Source organism: Suncus etruscus, chromosome 1 (assembly GCF_024139225.1).
Source record: "Suncus etruscus isolate mSunEtr1 chromosome 1, mSunEtr1.pri.cur, whole genome shotgun sequence".
NCBI classification, from domain to species: domain Eukaryota; kingdom Metazoa; phylum Chordata; class Mammalia; order Eulipotyphla; family Soricidae; genus Suncus; species Suncus etruscus.
Window position 1 is genome coordinate 197,188,409 of NC_064848.1, and position 20,206 is coordinate 197,208,614.

Below are 20,206 nucleotides of genomic sequence, written 5' to 3' on the forward strand. Positions count from 1 at the left end.
AGAAGCCAGGAGCAACTTCTGAGCGCATAGCCAGGAGTAACCCCTGAGCGTCACAGGGTGTGGCCCCCAAAAAAAAAAACCAAAAACCAAAAAACCAAAAAAAAAAAAAAAAAAAAAAAATTATGTGACATTAACAACAGGAATACTTACGTAATGTTCTAGCTAAAACATATGCAGTTTTGATTTTTTGAGATATCAAGATACATAAAGCAAAATATGCTAATATTTAATCAGAACTTATAGGAAACCACCTTTGATTTTAGAGCAACACCCAGGAGTGCTAGGTGCTCAGGGACTCCTGGTAATATTTAGGGGACATATGTGGTGCCAGGGATAGAACCAGAACAGGCCAAATGCAAGTTAGATGTGTATTTTAATCCCTGTCCAATCTCTCCAGTCCTGGTTTGGCTTGGAGGTTGTTGGGTTTGTTTGTTTTGCTTTGTTTTTACAAAACATTTTTCTATCATTTCTCTGACTGAGCCATCTCTTTTACTACAATGTCCCAAATATCTGTATTCAGCACTTCTTTTAAAACACCTGATGTTTTAGGATTATTGCCTAGACAGGCACAAAATTTCTGGTATTTCAGAAATAACAATGCTTCTGGAATAGTACACGAGAGCCCCTGACCAAGAGGCATGTAAACTGTATATATGAAATCTTGGTGTTCGATTGCTTATTGTCTAATTCATTATCTTCCCTTCGCAATTCACTGCAGTCACTAATTACAGGCTCACAAAAATTCAGATTGCTCTGTTTCCGAAAATAGAGTCCTTAATTCTGACATTATGGGGCAGGGAATTGCAAATATTGTTCACCAAAAGACTATGTTGTTTCTGTGGCAACTGATGCCAACAAACCCGAAGAGAAGAATGCCCAGGCCCGGTAGTGTCCCAACACCAATAAAAAGTCAGACTCATAATGAAGTTAGGCAGAACAAGTGCAGGACAAAAATCAGTTTTCAAATGTACCCAAGAAGACAAAGAAGTTTCTTTTAAATTGCCCAAGGGTTTACCCTTGTTGAAACACTTTAAGTTTTTCTTGAGTGTTTAAGAACTTTAGTTGACAGGGGCAGAGTGATAATAAAACAGGTAGGGCACTTGCCTTGCATACAGCCAACCTGAGCTCTATCCCTGGCATCCCATATGGTCCCCCAAACAGGAGTAATTCCTGAGCACAGAGCTGGAAGTAACCCAAGCACTGCTGAGTGTGGTCCAAAAACAAACACAAATAATAATTGGGGGGGGGGGTGATAGCACAGCAAGTAGGGCATTTACCTTGCATGAGACCAAACCAGGTTCGATCCCCAGCATCCTATATGGTCCTGTAAAGCACCAGCAGAAATGACTCTTGAACTCAAAATCAGAAGTAGTCCCTGAGCACTGTAGGATGTGCCCCCTCCCTTAAAAATAAGTAAATAAGTTTAGTCAGCACTAGTCAATAGTCTACTGGTGAACTGATACCCTATTCCTTCACCAAAGCCCACAAGTGGGACAGTTGCCTCTCACCTCAGGACATAAAAGGGATCCTCACCCTCACAGCTGCAGAGCACACAGGAGGAGAGAATGTGGGTCCTGGGAGAGGGCACAGGGCAGGCACTGTGCTGTTTAAAGCCCAAGTTCCATGCTAGGAAACCACAAAGAGACATTCCCTAGGCAAGGAAAAGAACTATACTTTCTGAGCAACTACAACTTACACAAATGCTGGAAGGAGGAAAGAAGGAAAGAACAGCTGAGAGGTTCAGGGGTAAAGGCAGGACCTTTTATCCAACAGCCAGACTAACAGCTCAGCAATGGACTATCAGAAAATATGGGAGCAATGCTCCACTAAATGGGTGTGGGGAACCCACATTTACCAGCAATCCAAATGTCATTGACCAGTAGAGGTATCTGCAGCTGGTAGAGCTTATAAAGGCAAAACAAAGCTCTTAGTAAAGGAGAAATCTACACCTGAGTATCCCAACCCTGTTCTCAGCACAAACCAAGGGGTACAAGGGGGTGCAACAAAGGGGGATGTGCAAGATGACCGGATGTGAAGCCCACTGTCCAGGTAGATACAATCAGGTCATCAAAAGGATATAATTTTTCTGGGGCCAGAGTGGTGGCACAGCAATAGGGCATTTGCCTTGCATGCTGCTGGCCTAAGAAGGACCGAAGTTCTATCCCCTCGGCATCCCATATGGTTCTCCAAGCTGGGAGCAATTTCTGAGCATATAGCCAGGAGTAACACCTGAGCACCTTCGGGTGTGGCCTAAAAACCAAAAAAAAAAAAAAAAATAGAAGGATATAATTTTTTATGGGTGTGGAGCAATAGTACAGCAGGTAGGGTGCTTGCCTTGCACATGGCTGACCGGGTTCAACCTCCAGGACCCCATATAATCAATCCCGAGTCTTGCCAAGAATGCAAGAAATAGCCTTGAGTACTCTAGGTATTCATCCTCTTGCCCCCCAAAAGAGAGTACTTTCAGCTTCTGCATGAACTACCTTCTAAGGGCCTGCCTAAACAATACTAACCCCTGGCTCTGCTTTTAGGAATCACTCCTGGTAGTGCTAGAGAGACCATATGGGGTGCCATGTGCAATGCAACTGCCATAGCTGGCTCCAAGGCTGAGACCTAACTTCAGTGCTGGCCCCTTAAGATTTAGGGCACACTTTTCTGGGGAATCTGACCTTCTAGAATTCAACAGAGGACTCAGCAAGTTCACCCTGAGTTGAAGTCTTTTCTAAGTGTGGGGGGGGGAAGGGTGACTGGTGAGAAATGGGGTGTGGAGCTGCTGAGCCATTTTGAAGACAGGAAAAGATGAAAGCCCTGGTCCCAGTATTGCCCAGCAGCAGGGCCCTCACCTCAGAATATACTACAGCTAGCCCCCGTGGGAGACAGAATCTGCTCCAGGCTGCCAGCACTCCCAGCCTTCTCTGGCAGGCGGCCAGGCCGAACCCCCTCTGCCTTCGAAAGGTCGCCCGCTCTCAAACTGGCCTACTTTTCTAGAATTCCTTAGTGCCGAACAGCTGGTCCTCACTCAACCATTATTAATTCTCTTCCTTGGAGGACTCCAGAAACCCTGGGCTGGGGAGACAGCTCAAGCTGCAGAAACCTGTGTGAACTTGAATGAGCATATAGGAACTCGAGTGGGGTAAACAGTGACTCAGAGAAGAAAGGCAACAGGCCTTCCTGGGATGGGGAGGCCGCTTAAAGGGGTTGTATGTGGCCACATACGAGGCCCTAAGTTGGATCCCAGCACCGCACACACAGATCAGTTATGCACAGAAACACAACGCGTGTCAGCAGCTCAGTGCTTATGTTGGTGATGAGGCAGAGATTAGATACGGACTTTTATTTGGAGAAGGGGAGGATGCAGCAGGCTCTGCTCAGGGACCCTAAGTGAAACTAGGGGTGAAATCAGATGGGCAATGTGCAAGCTCTTCCTGCTGTACTGACTCTTTAACCTGGTGTCACTATTTTAGGCAGCAAGTTCTCCTGGTAGGAGGGCAGAGAGGCTGGAGCTATCCCCTCAGTAAATCAGTGTTCCGGGTTGAACGCCTGTGCTGGCAAAGACAAACATGGCAGCACTTCCCAAGTGGCAATGGCCCAGTCCTAGAATGGAGGTAGGAACTTCCTTCCCTGTGCTTGTGAAATCCACTGTATCCGTTCAGATGTAGTTTGATTTGATTTGGTTTGGGGAACACATCTAGCAGCACTCAGGGGTTACTCCTGATGGATTCAGGGAACCCTATCAGGATCAAACCTAGGTCAGCCAGGTACAAGGCAAAATGTTCTATCTACTGTGCTATTATCACTCCAGCCCCTGCAAGTTAGGCTTTAAGGATAAGCATAGGTTAATTTTTTTTTTTTTTTTTTGGTTTTTGGGCCACACCCAGCGGTGCTCAGGGGTTACTCCTGGCTGTCTGCTCAGAAATAGCTCCTGGCAGGCACAGGGGACCCTATGGGACACCGGGATTCGAACCAACCACCTTTGGTCCTGGATCGGCTGCTTGCAAGGCAAACGCCGCTGTGCTCTCTCTCCGGGCCCTAATTCTTCAGCCCTTAGTGAGTCAGGGAGCATGCACACAGCAGTTCAGGAGCACTCAGCACAATGCTCAGGCACACAGAAGGCTCTTGGAAAAATGGCCTCCTCCCATCAACAAGGCCATGGAGCAGTAAGAGATCCCAGTGCCGACTGAGTCTGGCTACCTATGTAGCAAGTGGGGTGGTTGTCTCCCTCAAAGACCAGAGGGTTAATTCTCCTGTAGTTAATTCTCATTCAAGCTCAAGGAGCAGCAGGAGGCAAGCGGCAAGTAGAGAATGCCTTGAGCCCTTTTCATTCCTCCAACAATGGTCAGCTGTTAATGCATTTCCAGGTGAGCACCCAAATAGGAGACCTTAAGACTACATTTGTGGGAGTCCCAGGTCGCCCTGTTATTGTGGGAAATGGTCCCTTTCCAAGTACAATGAACAGAAACGATGAAACCATTCAAGGTGCTTACAGAGTCCAAAACAAATGCATTCAAAAGGTACCAGGTTCCCCTAGGAAGCTGGGTATGTGAAGTCTAGAAGTGGTTCCCTGGTGTTAGAATTTGTCAGTGCACAACAGAAGTTCTCAAATTTTATCCACTGTGTTACACCCCCCCCCCCACCCAATGCCACCTTTTCAAGGGGAAAAAAACTGTACTCAGCACCCCGGGAAATCTAGAGCCAAAGAGGAAAGTGCCCCCACCACTGCCAAAATTTCCAGCATTGTCCTTGAATCTATTCTCTCCTCCCGCATGCCCAATTTCTATGCCTTGGGGGAAAGTACTGTCCACTTCAGGAAACAAAGCAGAACTCATTTGTTTCCGAAAGATCCGAAATTTAACTCTTCACCCAAGCACAGAGGATGGTAGTCTCATCTTGGTGTTAATGTGCCTGGTGTAAATTATGAGGAGACAAAGACAGGAAGGCAATTCACAGAATGGTGGGGCTGAAGCTAGGAAAATAAATTCAACTGAACCCAGGAAGATGTGAAATGTATGCTTTCTTCTAGGTCTAGACAAAGGCTCCGCTAGCTTCAGGGAAAACACACCAACAGCATTTGTTCTGGGCAGAACTGGAACACAACTCTTCAATGTTTTGCATATAAAACTGACCATTCTGACGTAAAAGGGGAATCATTATACACCTCTGAGTACAGAAAGTTAGAGTAATGGACCATTCCAGTCTTTAAGTGAAGCAAGAGTTTTTATTGAAACTTATCTAGAAAAATATGAGACAAAGAGTATGTGTTTGAGAAAATGAATACTGGCTTCTGCAGAATGGAAAAAGGCCCCAATCTGGTTTTTCTATGTCTTTCTATTTGCTTTAGGGACCACACCTGGCAATGCTCAGGGATTAACTCCTTACTCCTGGCTCTGCATTCAGGAACCACTCCTGGAAGTACTCGGGAAACCAGACAGGATGTCAGGGATCAAAGCCAGGTCAGCCACGTTGCAAGGCAAATGCCCTACCTGCTGTGCTATCACTCCAACCCCTCCAATCTGTTTATTAAAAAAAAGAAAGAAAGAAAAAACAAAAGTTATGTCCTGAGGATGGAAGACAAAGGGTTGCAATTTCAAACTTATGCAGTGTTTGCTTTTGGTTTGGGGGCCACAACTGGCAGTGCTCAAAATTACTCTTCCTGGTGCTTAGGGCTGACCAGATGGAATACTGAGGACTGAATTCAGGTTGGCCCAGTGCAAATGCCTTACTGCTATACTATGTCTCTAGTAGGTACATTTATTTTTTTAATGAGTATAGCCTTTATAACTCAGGTAAAGGGAGGGAGAAACAAGCTGGTCCCTCAGTGTGGTTCATGCTGATCCTCAATCTTTGATTTCATACTCTAAATGCTGCTGAGATGAGCAGATCCTAAAAGTAACTTCCATTCTCTCTCTGCAGTAAGTTTAACTTACACTCGACTTTCACCAGATACGCATTATTTAGAAGCTATAGTAAATATTTTTCTTGCTAGTTTCCAAAGGTCCCCACCCAAACACATTTATAAAAATAACAGATGTGAATCACATTAGGCCAGAATCACACACTTACATCTTTTTAGGATCCTAAAAAATAAATTCTTCATGCTTCTACTCAAATCTTGCTTATCAAATGCAGGGTATACATGGTGAGCAGCAAAGACATGACCCTTCAACCTTTCACCCCAAGACTGCAGAAAGATCACCTCTCTTTCTGAAAGGGTCTTCTGATCCATCTCTCAGGGCTACCCAATGATTTAGTCAATAAGTATTTTCAACACAACGTCAAGAAATGGATCATATGACATATTTCAAGAGCACTTTACTTGCAGATATTCAGAAGAAACCAAGTAATAAATCTGAAAAAACAGTTTAAAAAATACCTACTGGGGCCGGTGAGGTGGCGCTAGAGGTAAGGTGTCTGCCTTGCAAGCGCTAGCCAAGGAAGGACGGGGGTTCAATCCCCGGCGTCCCATATGGTCCCCCCAAGCCAGGGGCAATTTCTGAGCGCTTAGCCAGGAGTAACCCCTGAGCATCAAACGGGTGTGGCCAAAAAAAAAAGAAAAAGAAAAAGAAAAGAAAAGAAAGATACCTACTGAATCATCTTGTTCTGCCTCATAAATTGAGGGGAAAGAAATGGATAGTACCAGGACAAAAAAAGGTCATATGAACATTGAGTAGAAATAAAAAATGATCAGACTTAAACACCAAACTAAAAGTCAGTGATACCAGATCAATACCCAATCTACAACAAACTATACACAGAGAGGACCAGTTACACTAGCAGTCCAAGAGGCAAATGAGGGAGATATGGGATGCATGCTGGGAACAGGGGTGGAAGGAGAACAACACTGGTGGTGGGAATGCCCCTGATTCATTGTCACTATGTGCCTTGAATATTACTGTGAATATTCAATTCATAATTCAATTTGTTCACAATAAAAATAAAAAAAGAAAACCTACTGATTTTAAGTTCAAAGTACATACTCTGGGAGCCAAAGAGATAGTACAATGGGTAGGGAGCTTTACTTGCATACGATCAGTTCACATTTGATCCCAGGATCCCATACAGTTCCTGAATCTGCCAGCGCACCACCATGAATGGCACAATAAATAAAAACCAATAGGTAAATAAAAGCAAAGTATATACACTTCCTCCCCCCAAAAAAACACATATAACGTCAAGAAATAGTAGGGCCATATTTTCCAAGTAGAATGTATTTCTCCCACTGTCCCTCAGAAGCCTTTAAATGCTCAGACAGGAAACACCACCAGAGCTAAGTAAACATTATATATGTAGGCAGGAAGCATGGGCATGGGCAGGTGAGCGCAGGTGAATCTGTGATGCCTTCACGGCTGGCAAATATTTTTTCAAGCATGTAAACAAACTGACCGGGTCCTATCTAGGAAGTTAGCAACCTCACAGAGTGTGAAATGCAACTGGGGATCAGAGGACAAAAACTAAGTTGACATTTGAATCCAACCGAGACTGCTGTCACATTTTATGGCAACCCATCACTAGCAAATCATTGCAGTACAGATAACATAACTCATCATCTTACTCTGGTACTGAATGACAAACAGTATGCAAAAACCCATATTTGCCAGAATCAGGCACGACCTAAAATTAGGTGTCGTGAGTCCAGCCCAAAACAACAACGAAAAGATGAGCAAAACCAGGAGCAGAAAGGAAGAGCCAGAGGAATACAAAGTGATTCCATTTTCCCCCAAACACCCACACAAAGACAGCAGTTTCTGACAAGAATGTTCTTGGCAAAAAAAAAAAAAAAAGACTGGAACTTTTCTTTTTTGGCTTCAGTGAGTAAAAAAGCAGCTCTTTCTGCAGATTACTCAGTGATGCCCTCAAAGTGTTGGGTTAAGGCCCAAATTTATTGTCAGCTGTCAGAAGATATTTATCTCCATATATACTGACTGGTTCTGGATCAAGCCTGCAACATTATTGGGTTGTTTTATTTTCTGAATCAACAGGAAAAGGCGTGCATGGTTATTTCATACCATTCTGGAACATGAAATGCAGAGTGGCAAGCTTACCTTGGCACTGGAAGCCTTGTTTTCCAAACCCCCTGAAAAACAAACAAGAACACAAGGGCTTAGTATCTACTCCAGGCTGGACATTGTATTTCAAACGCATCGTGTGCTAACCCATGCAACAGGGTTAATAGATCAGAGGTGAAGCCCCATTGCTGACAGTACAGAGGTTAGTTAGCTCAGTGACTGTCAGTGTTCTAAAGCAGCAGCTGGCCTCCACATCCACCCAGCTGTGGGGTGAGCCAAGATTCTTGCCAATACTTGACAATTAATCATTGCTGACCAAGACAAGAATGTGACCAGGGGCTCAAAGGTGCAGACAACACTACTCAACTCATCAACAGAACCTTAGTTTAAAAAAAAAAAATTACCAAGTGTCTTAATTTGGTCCCTAAAGACCAAGTGTAAATGATTTCTTCTCCCCAAAGGCAATTAAAAAGTGGCTTCCTGATTTCTTCTGACTGTTTCGTGATGCCTAGAAATTGCCAAACAGCAACATACAGCAGATCTGACTTGCATTTAAAGGAACGACATTTAGCAGTATTTAATTCCTATGGCTCGCATCTGAGACGATCTGGTTTGTACTAAGAACCACCAGCTTTCCAAGCACATACATCGAGAGGTCGCCGTGCTTGTACTTCAAGGAGTTTCCTCTAGGAGAAGGAGCCTGAAGTGAACATTAAATTGCAAATCTGGAGCCACTAAAAGGCACCGCAAGAAGTTCTCAGAAAGCTGTTTGTCTCTATTTCTTGCTTTACGTAGCATTTTAATTTTTACGAAGCACTTTTCATCACTTAGTCATCACACTAGAAATCTTTTTTTTATAAAAGCACTTTAACCCTAACAAATATATAATGTGTGTGTGTATATATATATATAATATATATAATATATATATCAACGCTTCATGATTTCAGTAACATTTGTGAAAAATCTAAAACCCAGGGGAGGGGGGCAAAGAAATAATGCAGGAGGTTTGACGCTTGCCTTGCACATATCTTCCCCCAGGTTCAAGCTTTGGCATCCCACATACTTCCCTAAGTACCGCCAGGAGGAATCCTGAGTGTAAAGACCAAAAATAATCTGCCCAGGGGAAAACCTAAATTTAAACTGAAAAAAAAAAAAATCAACCCCCCCCCCACTTATCCCCTAGAGAATTCTGGTGTTTTCTTGGAACTTCTGAGCAGCTGCCTTACAGTTAAGAGGAGATCTAGCTGCAGGGGTGATGGGTGAAAGCAAGAAGGGGCCATATTTTATACTTTCCACCTCTCGAATACCAAACCACTGACCTCACCAAGTCATTCAGGGACTAACACCCCCCCCCCCTTCAGGGCACCTCAGAGTGCAATGAGAATGGAGCTTGGGGCTTTCTGCTGCAGGGCCAGGGCCCTTTTCTAGGCTTACTTCCCCCACCTGCAAAAGCAACCGTCTGACCCCTAATGAAATCTGGATACACCCTTCCAGCAGTATCCCCTTCGCCTTGGTGAAGATATAAACTGGGGAGCTTAGTTTACAGGCCTTATCTACCCAGGGGCTCCACTCTCGCCAGGCCAGCGCTGTTGCTGCGCTGCGAATGCCAAGGGCCAGCTGAGCTCTCTTCCTACAGTAGGCTGTCCTTTTGCTCAAAGCGCTCCCCGACTGGTTTCTGGAAAGGGGGTTATTAAGCACCTTATTAGCACCACATTTGCGCACCTCCTCCTTGGAGAAGCCTCGCCCCAGGTGCGAGGGATTCCGAGCGGCAGCCTTCACGGAAAATTAGGCGCTTTATTGGAGCCTGGTGGGATCTACCCTTAGAGAACTGTCAACTCCCTCCCATCACACCCCTATTCTCCAGGGGTGTGGCGGCCTCAGCGCGTTGCTGCGCCATTCTTCAAGGGAAAAGGGAATGGGAGAGAATCAAGCACTTATTGGCATCCTCTTTGGGGGGACCTAACCCCTAGAGCTGACCCTCCCCAGTTGGAAGGGATGAGATTCAGGCAGCCTTTTCCCTTGGGTCCCCCACTCAGCGACAAGAGAGTGGGGGATCCTAGTGCTTACTGGTTTGCAGACTCCTAGCTTCGCTGGCCCAAAGAAACGCGCCAGAAGAGGCACTGGGCGCAAGCTGGAGTTCCCCCCCCCCCCACTTAGTAGCTCCAGCGCCCTAAACTTTGTAAGGGAGGCAAGATGAAGGGTGGCAGCGACCTCAGCAAGGCTCAGAGAGTCGCCAGTATCTAAGCAGAAACCCACTTTTCCAATGGGGGCCTGGAGACATACACACATCCCTGATACCCACCCAACTTCTCCAGGCCCGGTTTGCGCGCAACCCAAGGGGACACCCCCTTCTCTTGGGCCGCCTGCAACCCTTACAATCTTTGGCTGATTAAATCGTGCCCTGTCCTCACCGGCGGGGTGACGGGTCTACTAATCTCTCCTGTTGACACGATCTATTTTAAATGTCTCTCCTTGTGCCCTTCTGCAGCCGCCTGCGGTGCCAACGGGTCCCACCCCTTCTTCCCCCTCCACTTTGCTCTTGGCTTTCTTTCAACAGTTCTGGGCACCCCCAAAGCCCCAAAATCATAGAACCTATAGAGTGGGGGGACTTGGAGACACGACCTAGAAGTCAGCAAGCACCCCCCCCAGATGCCAGTTTGCAAGGCAGGCGCACGCCCAGAACCCTAACCCTGGAAGATTAGACAGACACCCAACCAAACCGGGCGCACCCCAAACTTGGAATAGCTCAGGCCATCTGGATGGATCACCAGCAGCACCAAACGCTACTCCAGAGGCTCCCGGGCAGGCTTGGGCTTAGGGGGGCCAAGAGTGGCATTCCATGGGGGCGTGCCCCGGAGTCCCCACTGGAACTCCCCAAGTTGCCCCGAGTGAGCGCGCGCGCTCGGGGGACGCGCAAGCAAGCAAGCAAGCCAGCAAGCCAGCAAGCAACCCACCAGATGAAGTCGGTGCAGTGGCTGCAGAAGGTGGGCTGCTTGAAGAAGCGGGCGATGAATTTATGGTCCTTCACCTCATGCACGTTCTTCTGCCTGAGCGCCCCTTTGCGGGCGAAGCGGTTGGCCACGTCCTGGGGCGCGGTGGAGTCGTTGGCCGGGAACACGTCGGCCATGGTCCCCCCCAAACCCTCTCCAAGACACCTCTTGCCTTTGCCTGGCCGAAGCAGCGGCAGGCAGGCAGCCCGCCCGCCCGCCCGGGATGGGATCGGGATCGGGATCGGGCTCGGGGAGAAGGCGGAGGGAGGGCGGGTGCGCGGGGTCCGGAGCTGCTGCTGCTGCTGCTGCTCGCCGGCTGCTTGGCCGCGCGCTACTGACAGCTCCGCGCCCGGCGCTCGCGCTTCCTACTCGGCGGCAGAGGCGGCCCGGAGCGGAGCGGCGCCGCCCACTGCGCATGCCCCAAGTGGTGGTGGGTCGGGGGCGCGCGCGGGGAGGGGGAGAGCGGGAGCGCGCGTCCCGGGGACTGGAGGAGCCAGAGCGCGCGCGGTGCCGGGCGGCGGGACGGGATGGGACGGGGCGGGGCGGGGCGGGGCGGGACGGGACGGGGCGCGGGGAGGCTTTCCCGGGCCGAGCGAGCGAGCGGAGCGCGGGCGGGAGGCGGCCGCCAGCTTCAAGGGGCGGGTCCCTGGAAGTCTCGGCCTCTCTTTTTCCTCCCTCCTCTTCCGCTTCTCTTCTTCTCTTCTTTTCTTTTCTCTTCTCTTCTTTCTCTTCTCTTCTCTCTTCTCTTTTCTCTCTTCTCTTCTCTCTCTTCTCTCCTCTCCTCTCCTCTTCTCTCCTCTCCTCTCTTCTCCTCTCCTCCTCTTCTCTCCTCTCTTCTCTTCTCTTCTCTCCTCTCCTCTCCTCTCCTCTCCTCTCCTCTTCTCTCCTCTCCTCTCCTCTCCTCTCCTCTCCTCTTCTCTTCTCTTCTCTCCTCTCTTCTCTCTTCTGCTTCATCTCTCCTCTCTTCCTCTCTTCTCTCTTCTTTCTTCTGTCTTCCTCATTCTCCTCTTCTTTCTTTCCCTCTCCTCCCTCTCCCCCTCTCTCTTCTCTCCCTCTCCTCACTCTTCTTCCTCTTTTCTTTCTCTCTTCTCTCTTCTTTTTCTCTCCTCTCTCCTCTTATTTCTCTCTCCTATCTCTCCTCGTCTTCCTCTCCTCTCTCTTCCTCTCTCCTCTTTTCTCTCTCCTCTCCTTTCTTCTTTATTCCTCGCCTCTCTTCTCTCTTCTCTTTCCTCTCTTCTCTTTCCTCTCCTCTCTTCTCCTCTCCTCCTCTTCTCTCCTCTCTTCTCTTCTCTCCTCTCCTCTCCTCTCCTCTTCTCTTCTCTTCTCTCCTCTCTTCTCTCTTCTGCTTCATCTCTCCTCTCTTCCTCTCTTCTCTCTTCTTTCTTCTGTCTTCCTCATTCTCCTCTTCTTTCTTTCCCTCTCCTCCCTCTCCCCCTCTCTCTTCTCTCCCTCTCCTCACTCTTCTTCCTCTTTTCTTTCTCTCTTCTCTCTTCTTTTTCTCTCCTCTCTCCTCTTATTTCTCTCTCCTATCTCTCCTCGTCTTCCTCTCCTCTCTCTTCCTCTCTCCTCTTTTCTCTCTCCTCTCCTTTCTTCTTTATTCCTCGCCTCTCTTCTCTCTTCTCTTTCCTCTCTTCTCTTTCCTCTCCTCTCTTCTCCTCTCCTCCTCTTCTCTCCTCTCTTCTCTTCTCTCCTCTCCTCTCCTCTCCTCTTCTCTTCTCTTCTCTCCTCTCTTCTCTCTTCTGCTTCATCTCTCCTCTCTTCCTCTCTTCTCTCTTCTTTCTTCTGTCTTCCTCATTCTCCTCTTCTTTCTTTCCCTCTCCTCCCTCTCCCCCTCTCTCTTCTCTCCCTCTCCTCACTCTTCTTCCTCTTTTCTTTCTCTCTTCTCTCTTCTTTTTCTCTCCTCTCTCCTCTTATTTCTCTCTCCTATCTCTCCTCTTCTTCCTCTCCTCTCTCTTCCTCTCTCCTCTTTTCTCTCTCCTCTCCTTTCTTCTTTATTCCTCGCCTCTCTTCTCTCTTCTCTTTCCTCTCTTCTCTTTCCTCTCCTCTCTTCTGCTTTTTCTCTCTCCTCTCTCTTTCCTTTCTTCTTCCTCTCTCCCCTCTCATCCCTTTTTATTCCTCTCTCCTCTCCTCCCTTCTTTCTTCGCTCTATCTTCTTCCTCTTTCTTCTCTTCTTTCCCTCTTCTCTCTTCCTCTCTCCTCTCTCCTCTCTTCCTCTCCTCCTCTCTTCTTATTCCACTCCTCTTCTTCCTCTTTTCTGTCTCTCCTCTCCTTTCTCCTCTTCCTCTCTTCTTCCTCTCCTCTCTCCACTCTTCTTCCTCTCTCTCCTCTCCTCTCTTCTCTTTCTCGTCTCTCCCTCTCCTCTCCTCTCTCCCTCTCCCCCCCTCTCCCTCCCTCTCCATCTCCCCCTCCCCCTCCCCTCCAGGTCCGAGGTTCAATGCCCAGCCCCATGCAAACCCCACTGGAACACTCCCGGGGGGGGGGGGGGGAACCTCACAGTTCAGCTAGCTCCTCTTTTCCCTTTCCTATGTGCCAGGCAGGACCCACCTGCATCCCTAAAGCCTGAAACTTGGATACCCAAATTCTGCTCTTACCTGGCCAACTCTTCAGCTCCAACTCCTCGGAACCCCTAAAACACTCCATTCGCTGGTAGTTCTTCAGGTCGTGGGGTGCATCTATTGGGCGAAAGGGCGCGAATTTTAAGTCATTGCATGCTCGCCTTCTCCCCTGCGTGCAATTGTTGACTCCCGTATTTCTTCCCCCCCCCCCCTGCAAATATGCAGGCAAACTTGGAAGTGGGGAAGGTTCAAGGACGTGTCCTACTTGGTTTTTTAGCCCCTTACTCACTGGCTTCCACGGCTACCACCACTTTGATGGATAGGCTGGCTTGATTATTACCACTCGGGAGCCTAAATTTAGTAAAAAAAAAAAAAAATGTATTTTTTTGCATCCTCAGCTAATTACTGCAACAATCCTGGCAGGTGTGGAGCAAGGCCAGCACATGTGCAATTTGCAGAGGAAAACTGCTGCTCCATGCTAGGGTGACTGGTTTGGGTGGCCAAGGGCACCCCCATGGGCATGGACCCAGGGCTCACGCACTCCCGCTCAATATGTATCACTCCAGCCTCAAGGATGGGAAATTGCCATCTCGATCTTCTTTTTCGTGGTCGGGTCACAATGTTCACAGAAAGAGTGGAAGGCATCCAGGAAGAGAATGTTGTTTATTCTTTTAAGTGTAAAAGGGAGGCTGGTGAAGTGGCTGGCAGTCCAGATGTCCAGTTAGATCCCCCCCACACCACATGTTCTCCATAGGCATGTGTGACCCCCAAATCACCATCAATAACAAAAATTTAAATAAGAGTTTGCACAACGAATTATCTTGTGTGTTAAAGCTACCATTTGCATTTTTATTTTTTCAGCTTTTGTTGGGGGACCACCCAGCAGTGCTCAGAGGTTACTCCTGACTTTGTGCTCTGGAATCACTCCTGCCAGTGCTCAGAGGACTATATGGAATGCCAGGGATCCAACCTGGGTCTATCGTCCCAGACTACCTTTTATTTATTTATTTATTTATTTATTTATTTATTTATTTATTTATTTACTTATTTATTTTTAGACTTCTGATTATGATGGTTGGTTCTAAGTAAGCATCTATTTCATCTATTTGTATTTTTTTTTGTTTTGGGGTCACACCCAGCAACGCAGAAGGGTTCCTCCTGGCAGAAATCGCTCCTGGAAGTCTTAGAGGACCATATGGGATGTCGGGATTCAAACCACCATCCTTCTGCATACAAGGCAAATGCCCTACCTCCATGCTATCTCTCCAGCTCCTCAATTTGCATTCTTTTTTTTGGGGGGGGGGTTTGGACCACACCCGGCATTGCTCAGGGGTTACTCCTGGCTGTCTGCTCAGAAATAGCTCCTGGCAGGCACGGGGGACCATATGGGACACCGGGATTCAAACCAACCACCTTTGGTCCTGGATCGGCTGCTTGCAAGGCAAATGCCGCTGTGTTATCTCTCCGGGCCCCTCAATTTGCATTCTTAAAATGTTTTCCAAATATCAACCCTTGAAATGGTGATCACATGGGCCTTGAACCAGTTGGGGGATGAAATGGTGCTAGATCCCTCACATCATATATGGTTCCTGGGGCATCACCAGGAGTAAAACTAACAATAATAATAATAATAATAATAGTAATAATTAATTCAATCACAATTTTAACTTGTGACTAATTTTAAAAATAAAAATATTTTAATTTTAATTAAATTTTTTAATTTTTAAAAAATTTTAATTAAAATTTTTTTTCTTTTCATTTTTGGGCCACACCCAGTGGCTCCCAAGTGTTACTGTTGGCTCTGTTCAGAAATCGCTCCTGAAAGGCACCAGATGGGATGCCGGGATTCAAACCACCTTTGGTCCTGGGCCGCTTGTAAGGCAAACACCCTACCACTATGCTATCTCTCCAGCCCCTTATTTTTCTATTTTTAAAAAAATTAGCAATAAAAAAAAAAGGACATGAGGAATCTGCTTTAAGGAAACTGAGTCCATGCAAGCCCAGACAATTTGAAATAAAGTGTTTAGCAATGATGCCGAAGAAGTGAAAATGTACTTCTAGTTTTGTTGTTATTTTGGACCATACCGAGCAGTGCTCAGAGGTTACTTCTGGCTCTACTCAGAGATCACTCCTGGCAGAAGCTAGGAACCCTGGTGTAGTGTCTGGAGTCAAACCTGAATCAGCTGCATGGGAGATAAGTGCCTGGCCTGCTGCATTATAATTTTCTACAAAAGATTGCTTACACCTAAAAAAATTGTAAAGTACTCTGCTTCTTGTCATAAACAATGATGTTTGGGGTGCAGTACAAAGTTCCTTCCCCTTCTCTTTTTCTCTTAGTTCCTCCCACACACTGTCAAGTTGTAGATTTTAAAGGAAAATGATCCCAATTTCATGATGGTTAGACATTTGAAATTATAACTCTCTACTTCCGTAGCTTCTATCCAGGAAAAATGGAGGCAACCCAAGAATTCCTCGTTTCATTCAGAAATGATTTATCAAGTTACATCTCCAGGGCCGGAATAATAGTACAGTGGGCACGGTATTTGCCTTGCACTGCAGCCAACCTGGGTTTGATCCCCGGCTTCCCAGATGGTCTCCTGAGCACATTCCTGAGTGTAGAGTTAGGAATAATCCCTGAGCATTGCTAGGTGTGGCCTAAAAACAAACAAAATTTATTTCTCAAGTAGAATGAGACATGTAATAAAAAAATAAATAAACGTTTAAACATTAAAATGTTAAGAGGCCAGCAAGATAGTGCAGGGGTTAAGGTGCTGGTCTTGCCTATGGCTGACCCTAGATCAATCTCAGGCATAATCAGTAATCTTTTGGGGGCCAGAGAGATAGTATAGCTAATAAAGGCACTTTCCTTACACAAAGCAAAATCCAGGTTGGATTTCTGGCACCCCATTGTGTTCCCCCAAACCCTCTAGGAGTGGCCACTGAGTGCAGAACTAGAAATACAGCCTGAGCAAAGCCAGGAATGGCCCAAAAACAAAAACAAATTCATCTTTGGTAGGTGGTCGGAGGGTACAGTAGTTTTGTACATTAATTCCACACATTATAAATTGTTTTAGCCATCTTACCTCCACTATAATTTTTTTGTTTTTTTCTTTTACTCTAAATAAAAGTAAAATCTTATTTTCATTTAAAACCAAAGCAGCAATCATCCAATATAAAGACTGAACTTCTTGCGTCTTCTATAAACAAAGGATGTATATGGGAATGTTTAAAATCCAAGTATTGAGGAACTAGTATCTTTTTTCAAGTCCATGCTGTTTGTACTAAAAAAAAAATTGGTTTTCTCCTGACTAAAATTTTAGGTCAGAAATTTTGACCCTTCTGCTAATTCTGCGGTCCAAGAGGTAAGAAAGGGAGAGGCATGAAACAGAGCAAAAAAAATCCATCCAGATGGGGAAAAAAGATCAAATTCTCCACAAAGACCTGTGGCCTCTTAAGCCAAGGGCCTCCTTGTTGCTTAGTGACTATAAATCAACGGGGCCCTAAAGAACCAAACACAATGACTTCACAGACACCCTCATAAAGACATATTTCCTGTACTTCCTGGAAATGCTGATATGATGATGGGAGGAAACTGGAGTGTGGTACTGAACTTGCTGATGGAAGATCCCTGGGAAGATGAGATCAGATCCAAAAGGGTCTGTGGTACAGCTGGGTGGCTGTTTGTTTTGCACTCAGGGGACCCAAATTCAATCCTCGGCATCCCTTATGGTCTCCTGAGCACTGCCAGCACCAAACCTTGGCTTCCTTACAGTAAATATTGCTGGGTGTGGCCCAAAACAAAACAAAAACAAAAAGAAGAAAATAACAACCAAAGAGCCTGGATCTTTGTAGCCAAAGGAATGGTGGAGTACAACAATGGAAACAATATTTATTGCTCCAATGTAGCTTGGTATCTTTGACTTCCCTATTCTCATTGTTCTTCCTGAATGGGGGTTGGATTACTGTATTTTTTGTACCCTAAGATGCACTCCCCCCAACCCAAAGATGGGAGAAATGTCTGTGTCTTATAGAGCGAATGCCCCTGCACCTGAAGCCTGAGTGCTGGGGAGGAGAGCATCTACTAACCTCTTGATATCTGCAGTGTTATGCTTCCTTTATTGCACAGACATACCACATGATACAAGCAATCAGTTTAATGCACTTTCACCATCACATATAGAGCTTTCCTTTAAGACTATTTGATTGGTGGGGCTGGAGAGATAGCATGCAGAAGGTTGGTGGCTCGAATCCCGGCATCCCATATGGTCCCCCGTGCCTGCCAGGTGCGATTTCTGAGCACAGAGTCAGGAATAACCCCTGAGAGCTTTTTGGGTGTGAGTTTTTGGGTGTGACCCAAAAACAAACAAACAAACAAACAAAAAAACAAAACAAAAGACTATTTGGTAGCTGCTGCGATGTTTTATTATATTAACAAAAAAAGTATTTAATATTTTTATTTTATAACGTAAAATAAAAGTTAGGTAATTGTGTTTAACCAGCTGTGGACTGGCGTATTGTAAATATGCTTCAGTGTCTCAGGCTGGTTGTTCCCAGTGTCCATCTCCTGACAGCATCTCCTGTTGCACTACCTGCTGTAAAATATTTTTCCCTTGTTTTCCTCATCTAAAAACTATGTGCATCTTATGGTCAGGTGGGTCTCATAGAGCGAAAAATATGGTAATTTGATTCCTGGCATCCCATATGTCCCCCAGCTGCCAGAAGCAATTTCTGGGTGCAGATCTAGGAGTAACCTAGGTGATGCCGGGTGTGAATCCTCCCCCCCCCCCAAAAAAAAAAGTCTGGTGGCTTAGCTCCAGTACACCCCTATCCCCACCCCAAATGACTCCTGCAGAAAACTCTTGGCAGTTCAGTTTTCACAATTGCCTTCCACAACTTGGACTCCTGGGGGATAGTGGGCAAAGCACTTGCCTAGTTGCACCCCAGAGCACCATCAGGGAGGCCAACCCTGAGCACAGAGCCAGAAATAGCTTCTGAGCATCACAGCATGCAGCCCCCTCCCACCCTCCTCCTCATGGAGTCCTCTGTTTGAATTCACCTGATGTCTTAACTAAACAAAAGGGCAGGCCCTGTTCTTACATAAGACGAGATAGTAAAATGTCAATGATCCTGAAATAAAACCATACATGTAACTTAACCCAATAAAAATAAGACTTGTTTAAAGAAACAGACACACTTAGTCAAAGGCCCAAAAGAAAAAAAAATGTGTTGGACTCAATACCCAAGCAGATAGTAATCAAGAAGGAAAAAAAATACTTGAGAGAGTAGAATGGAAAAACAGGCAAATGTCATTCATGAACACTAGATTTCCTCTCCTGACAGTCCTCCAAAAAGGAAATGCAGCATTTTTGAAGTATGAAAGGCATTTTTTGAAGTATGACAGTGCAGCGGGTAGGGCTTGCATGTGTCTAATCTGAGTTCAATCCCCCACACCGCATATGGTCTCCCAAACTCACTCAAGAGTGATCCTAGAGCACCAGTAGATATGGCCCAAGGGCCAAAAAAAAAAAAAGGCAAAACCAAACAAAATATGAAAGGTGCCCCAAACTGCGTCATCACAAGCTAAACTGAAACAAAGACTTTATGACCTAGTCTCTGTATCAACAGAGCTGGAGAATTCATTGTTTCAGACAGAATCAGTGGAGTTGTAAATTGGCACATGCATGAGAATGTGCAATTGGCAATAATTTTGCAGAATTGAAAATGCCTCAGCCCCAGGAGTTCTGCCTCTACCCATGTATCTCCCAAGGATCTGTGCACGGAAATAAAACGACAGCATTAATTCAAGGAACGACTCTGGCTAAATGTCTGTCCTTGGGAAAGCAGGAGGCTAACTTAAGCTCCAATTGTTTGTGGCCTCTTCCTAGTGAGTTTAATGAGACATACTTAAAAAGAAAGATCTTCAAGATATGAGTGAGTAAAAAGGCAAAATATGCGGAAGTGTGTCCAGAATGCTAACCATCTGATGGCTGTTTTTTTAGAATTTATGAAAATGGGCACTTGACACATTTGAATACATGCACAAAAATTAGTAATAGTGATCGCATTGGGAGGTGAAGGGGCAGCTGGCTCGAAGAAGGGAGAAATATTTTTCTTAAGAGATCGACTTTAGGTGCCTTTGAAAGCATGTTCTTGATGAAGGAGGAAAAAATGTAAAGGCATCAGTTGGGGGCCAGAGAGAAGGCACAGCAGTAAGACATTTGGCTCGCACATGGTCGACCCCCGGGACAGACCTAGGTTTGAAATCCCAGTATCCCATATGGTCTCCCAAGCCTGCCAGGTGTGATTTCTGAGTACAGAGCCAGAAGTAATCCCTGAGTGTTGGTGGGTGCGGCCCAACCTCCCCCTACAAAAGGTATCAGAGACCTTAAATTATATCCCTTTTAAATTTTAAAACCTTTAAATTATATATTAAAACTATATCCCGGGCCCGGAGAGATAGCACAGCGGCGTTTGCCTTGCAAGCAGCCGATCCAGGACCAAAGGTGGTTGGTTCGAATCCCGGTGTCCCATATGGTCCCCCGTGCCTGCCAGGAGCTATTTCTGAGCAGACAGCCAGGAGTAACCCCTGAGCACTGCCAGGTGTGGCCCAAAAACCAAAAAAAAAAAAAAAAAAAAAAAAAACAAAACCTATATC

The 20,206-nt window shown here is 46.1% G+C and overlaps 1 protein-coding gene across 1 annotated transcript in view; it reads right to left on the reverse strand.

The window, feature by feature from the left end:
* The window catches only part of PRKCA (protein kinase C alpha), a 298,449-nt gene extending 287,307 nt beyond the window's left edge, over nucleotides 1–11,142 (reverse strand). Inside the window, exons 1-2 of the mRNA XM_049779179.1 lie at nucleotides 10,961–11,142; nucleotides 8,040–8,071 (exon numbers count right to left, since the gene is read on the reverse strand). Coding sequence (XP_049635136.1) covers nucleotides 8,040–8,071; nucleotides 10,961–11,133 — 205 coding nt within the window. The 5' untranslated portion in view covers nucleotides 11,134–11,142. The remainder of the gene's footprint in view (nucleotides 1–8,039; nucleotides 8,072–10,960) is intronic.
* Between the last annotated feature and the right edge of the window lie 9,064 nt (nucleotides 11,143–20,206).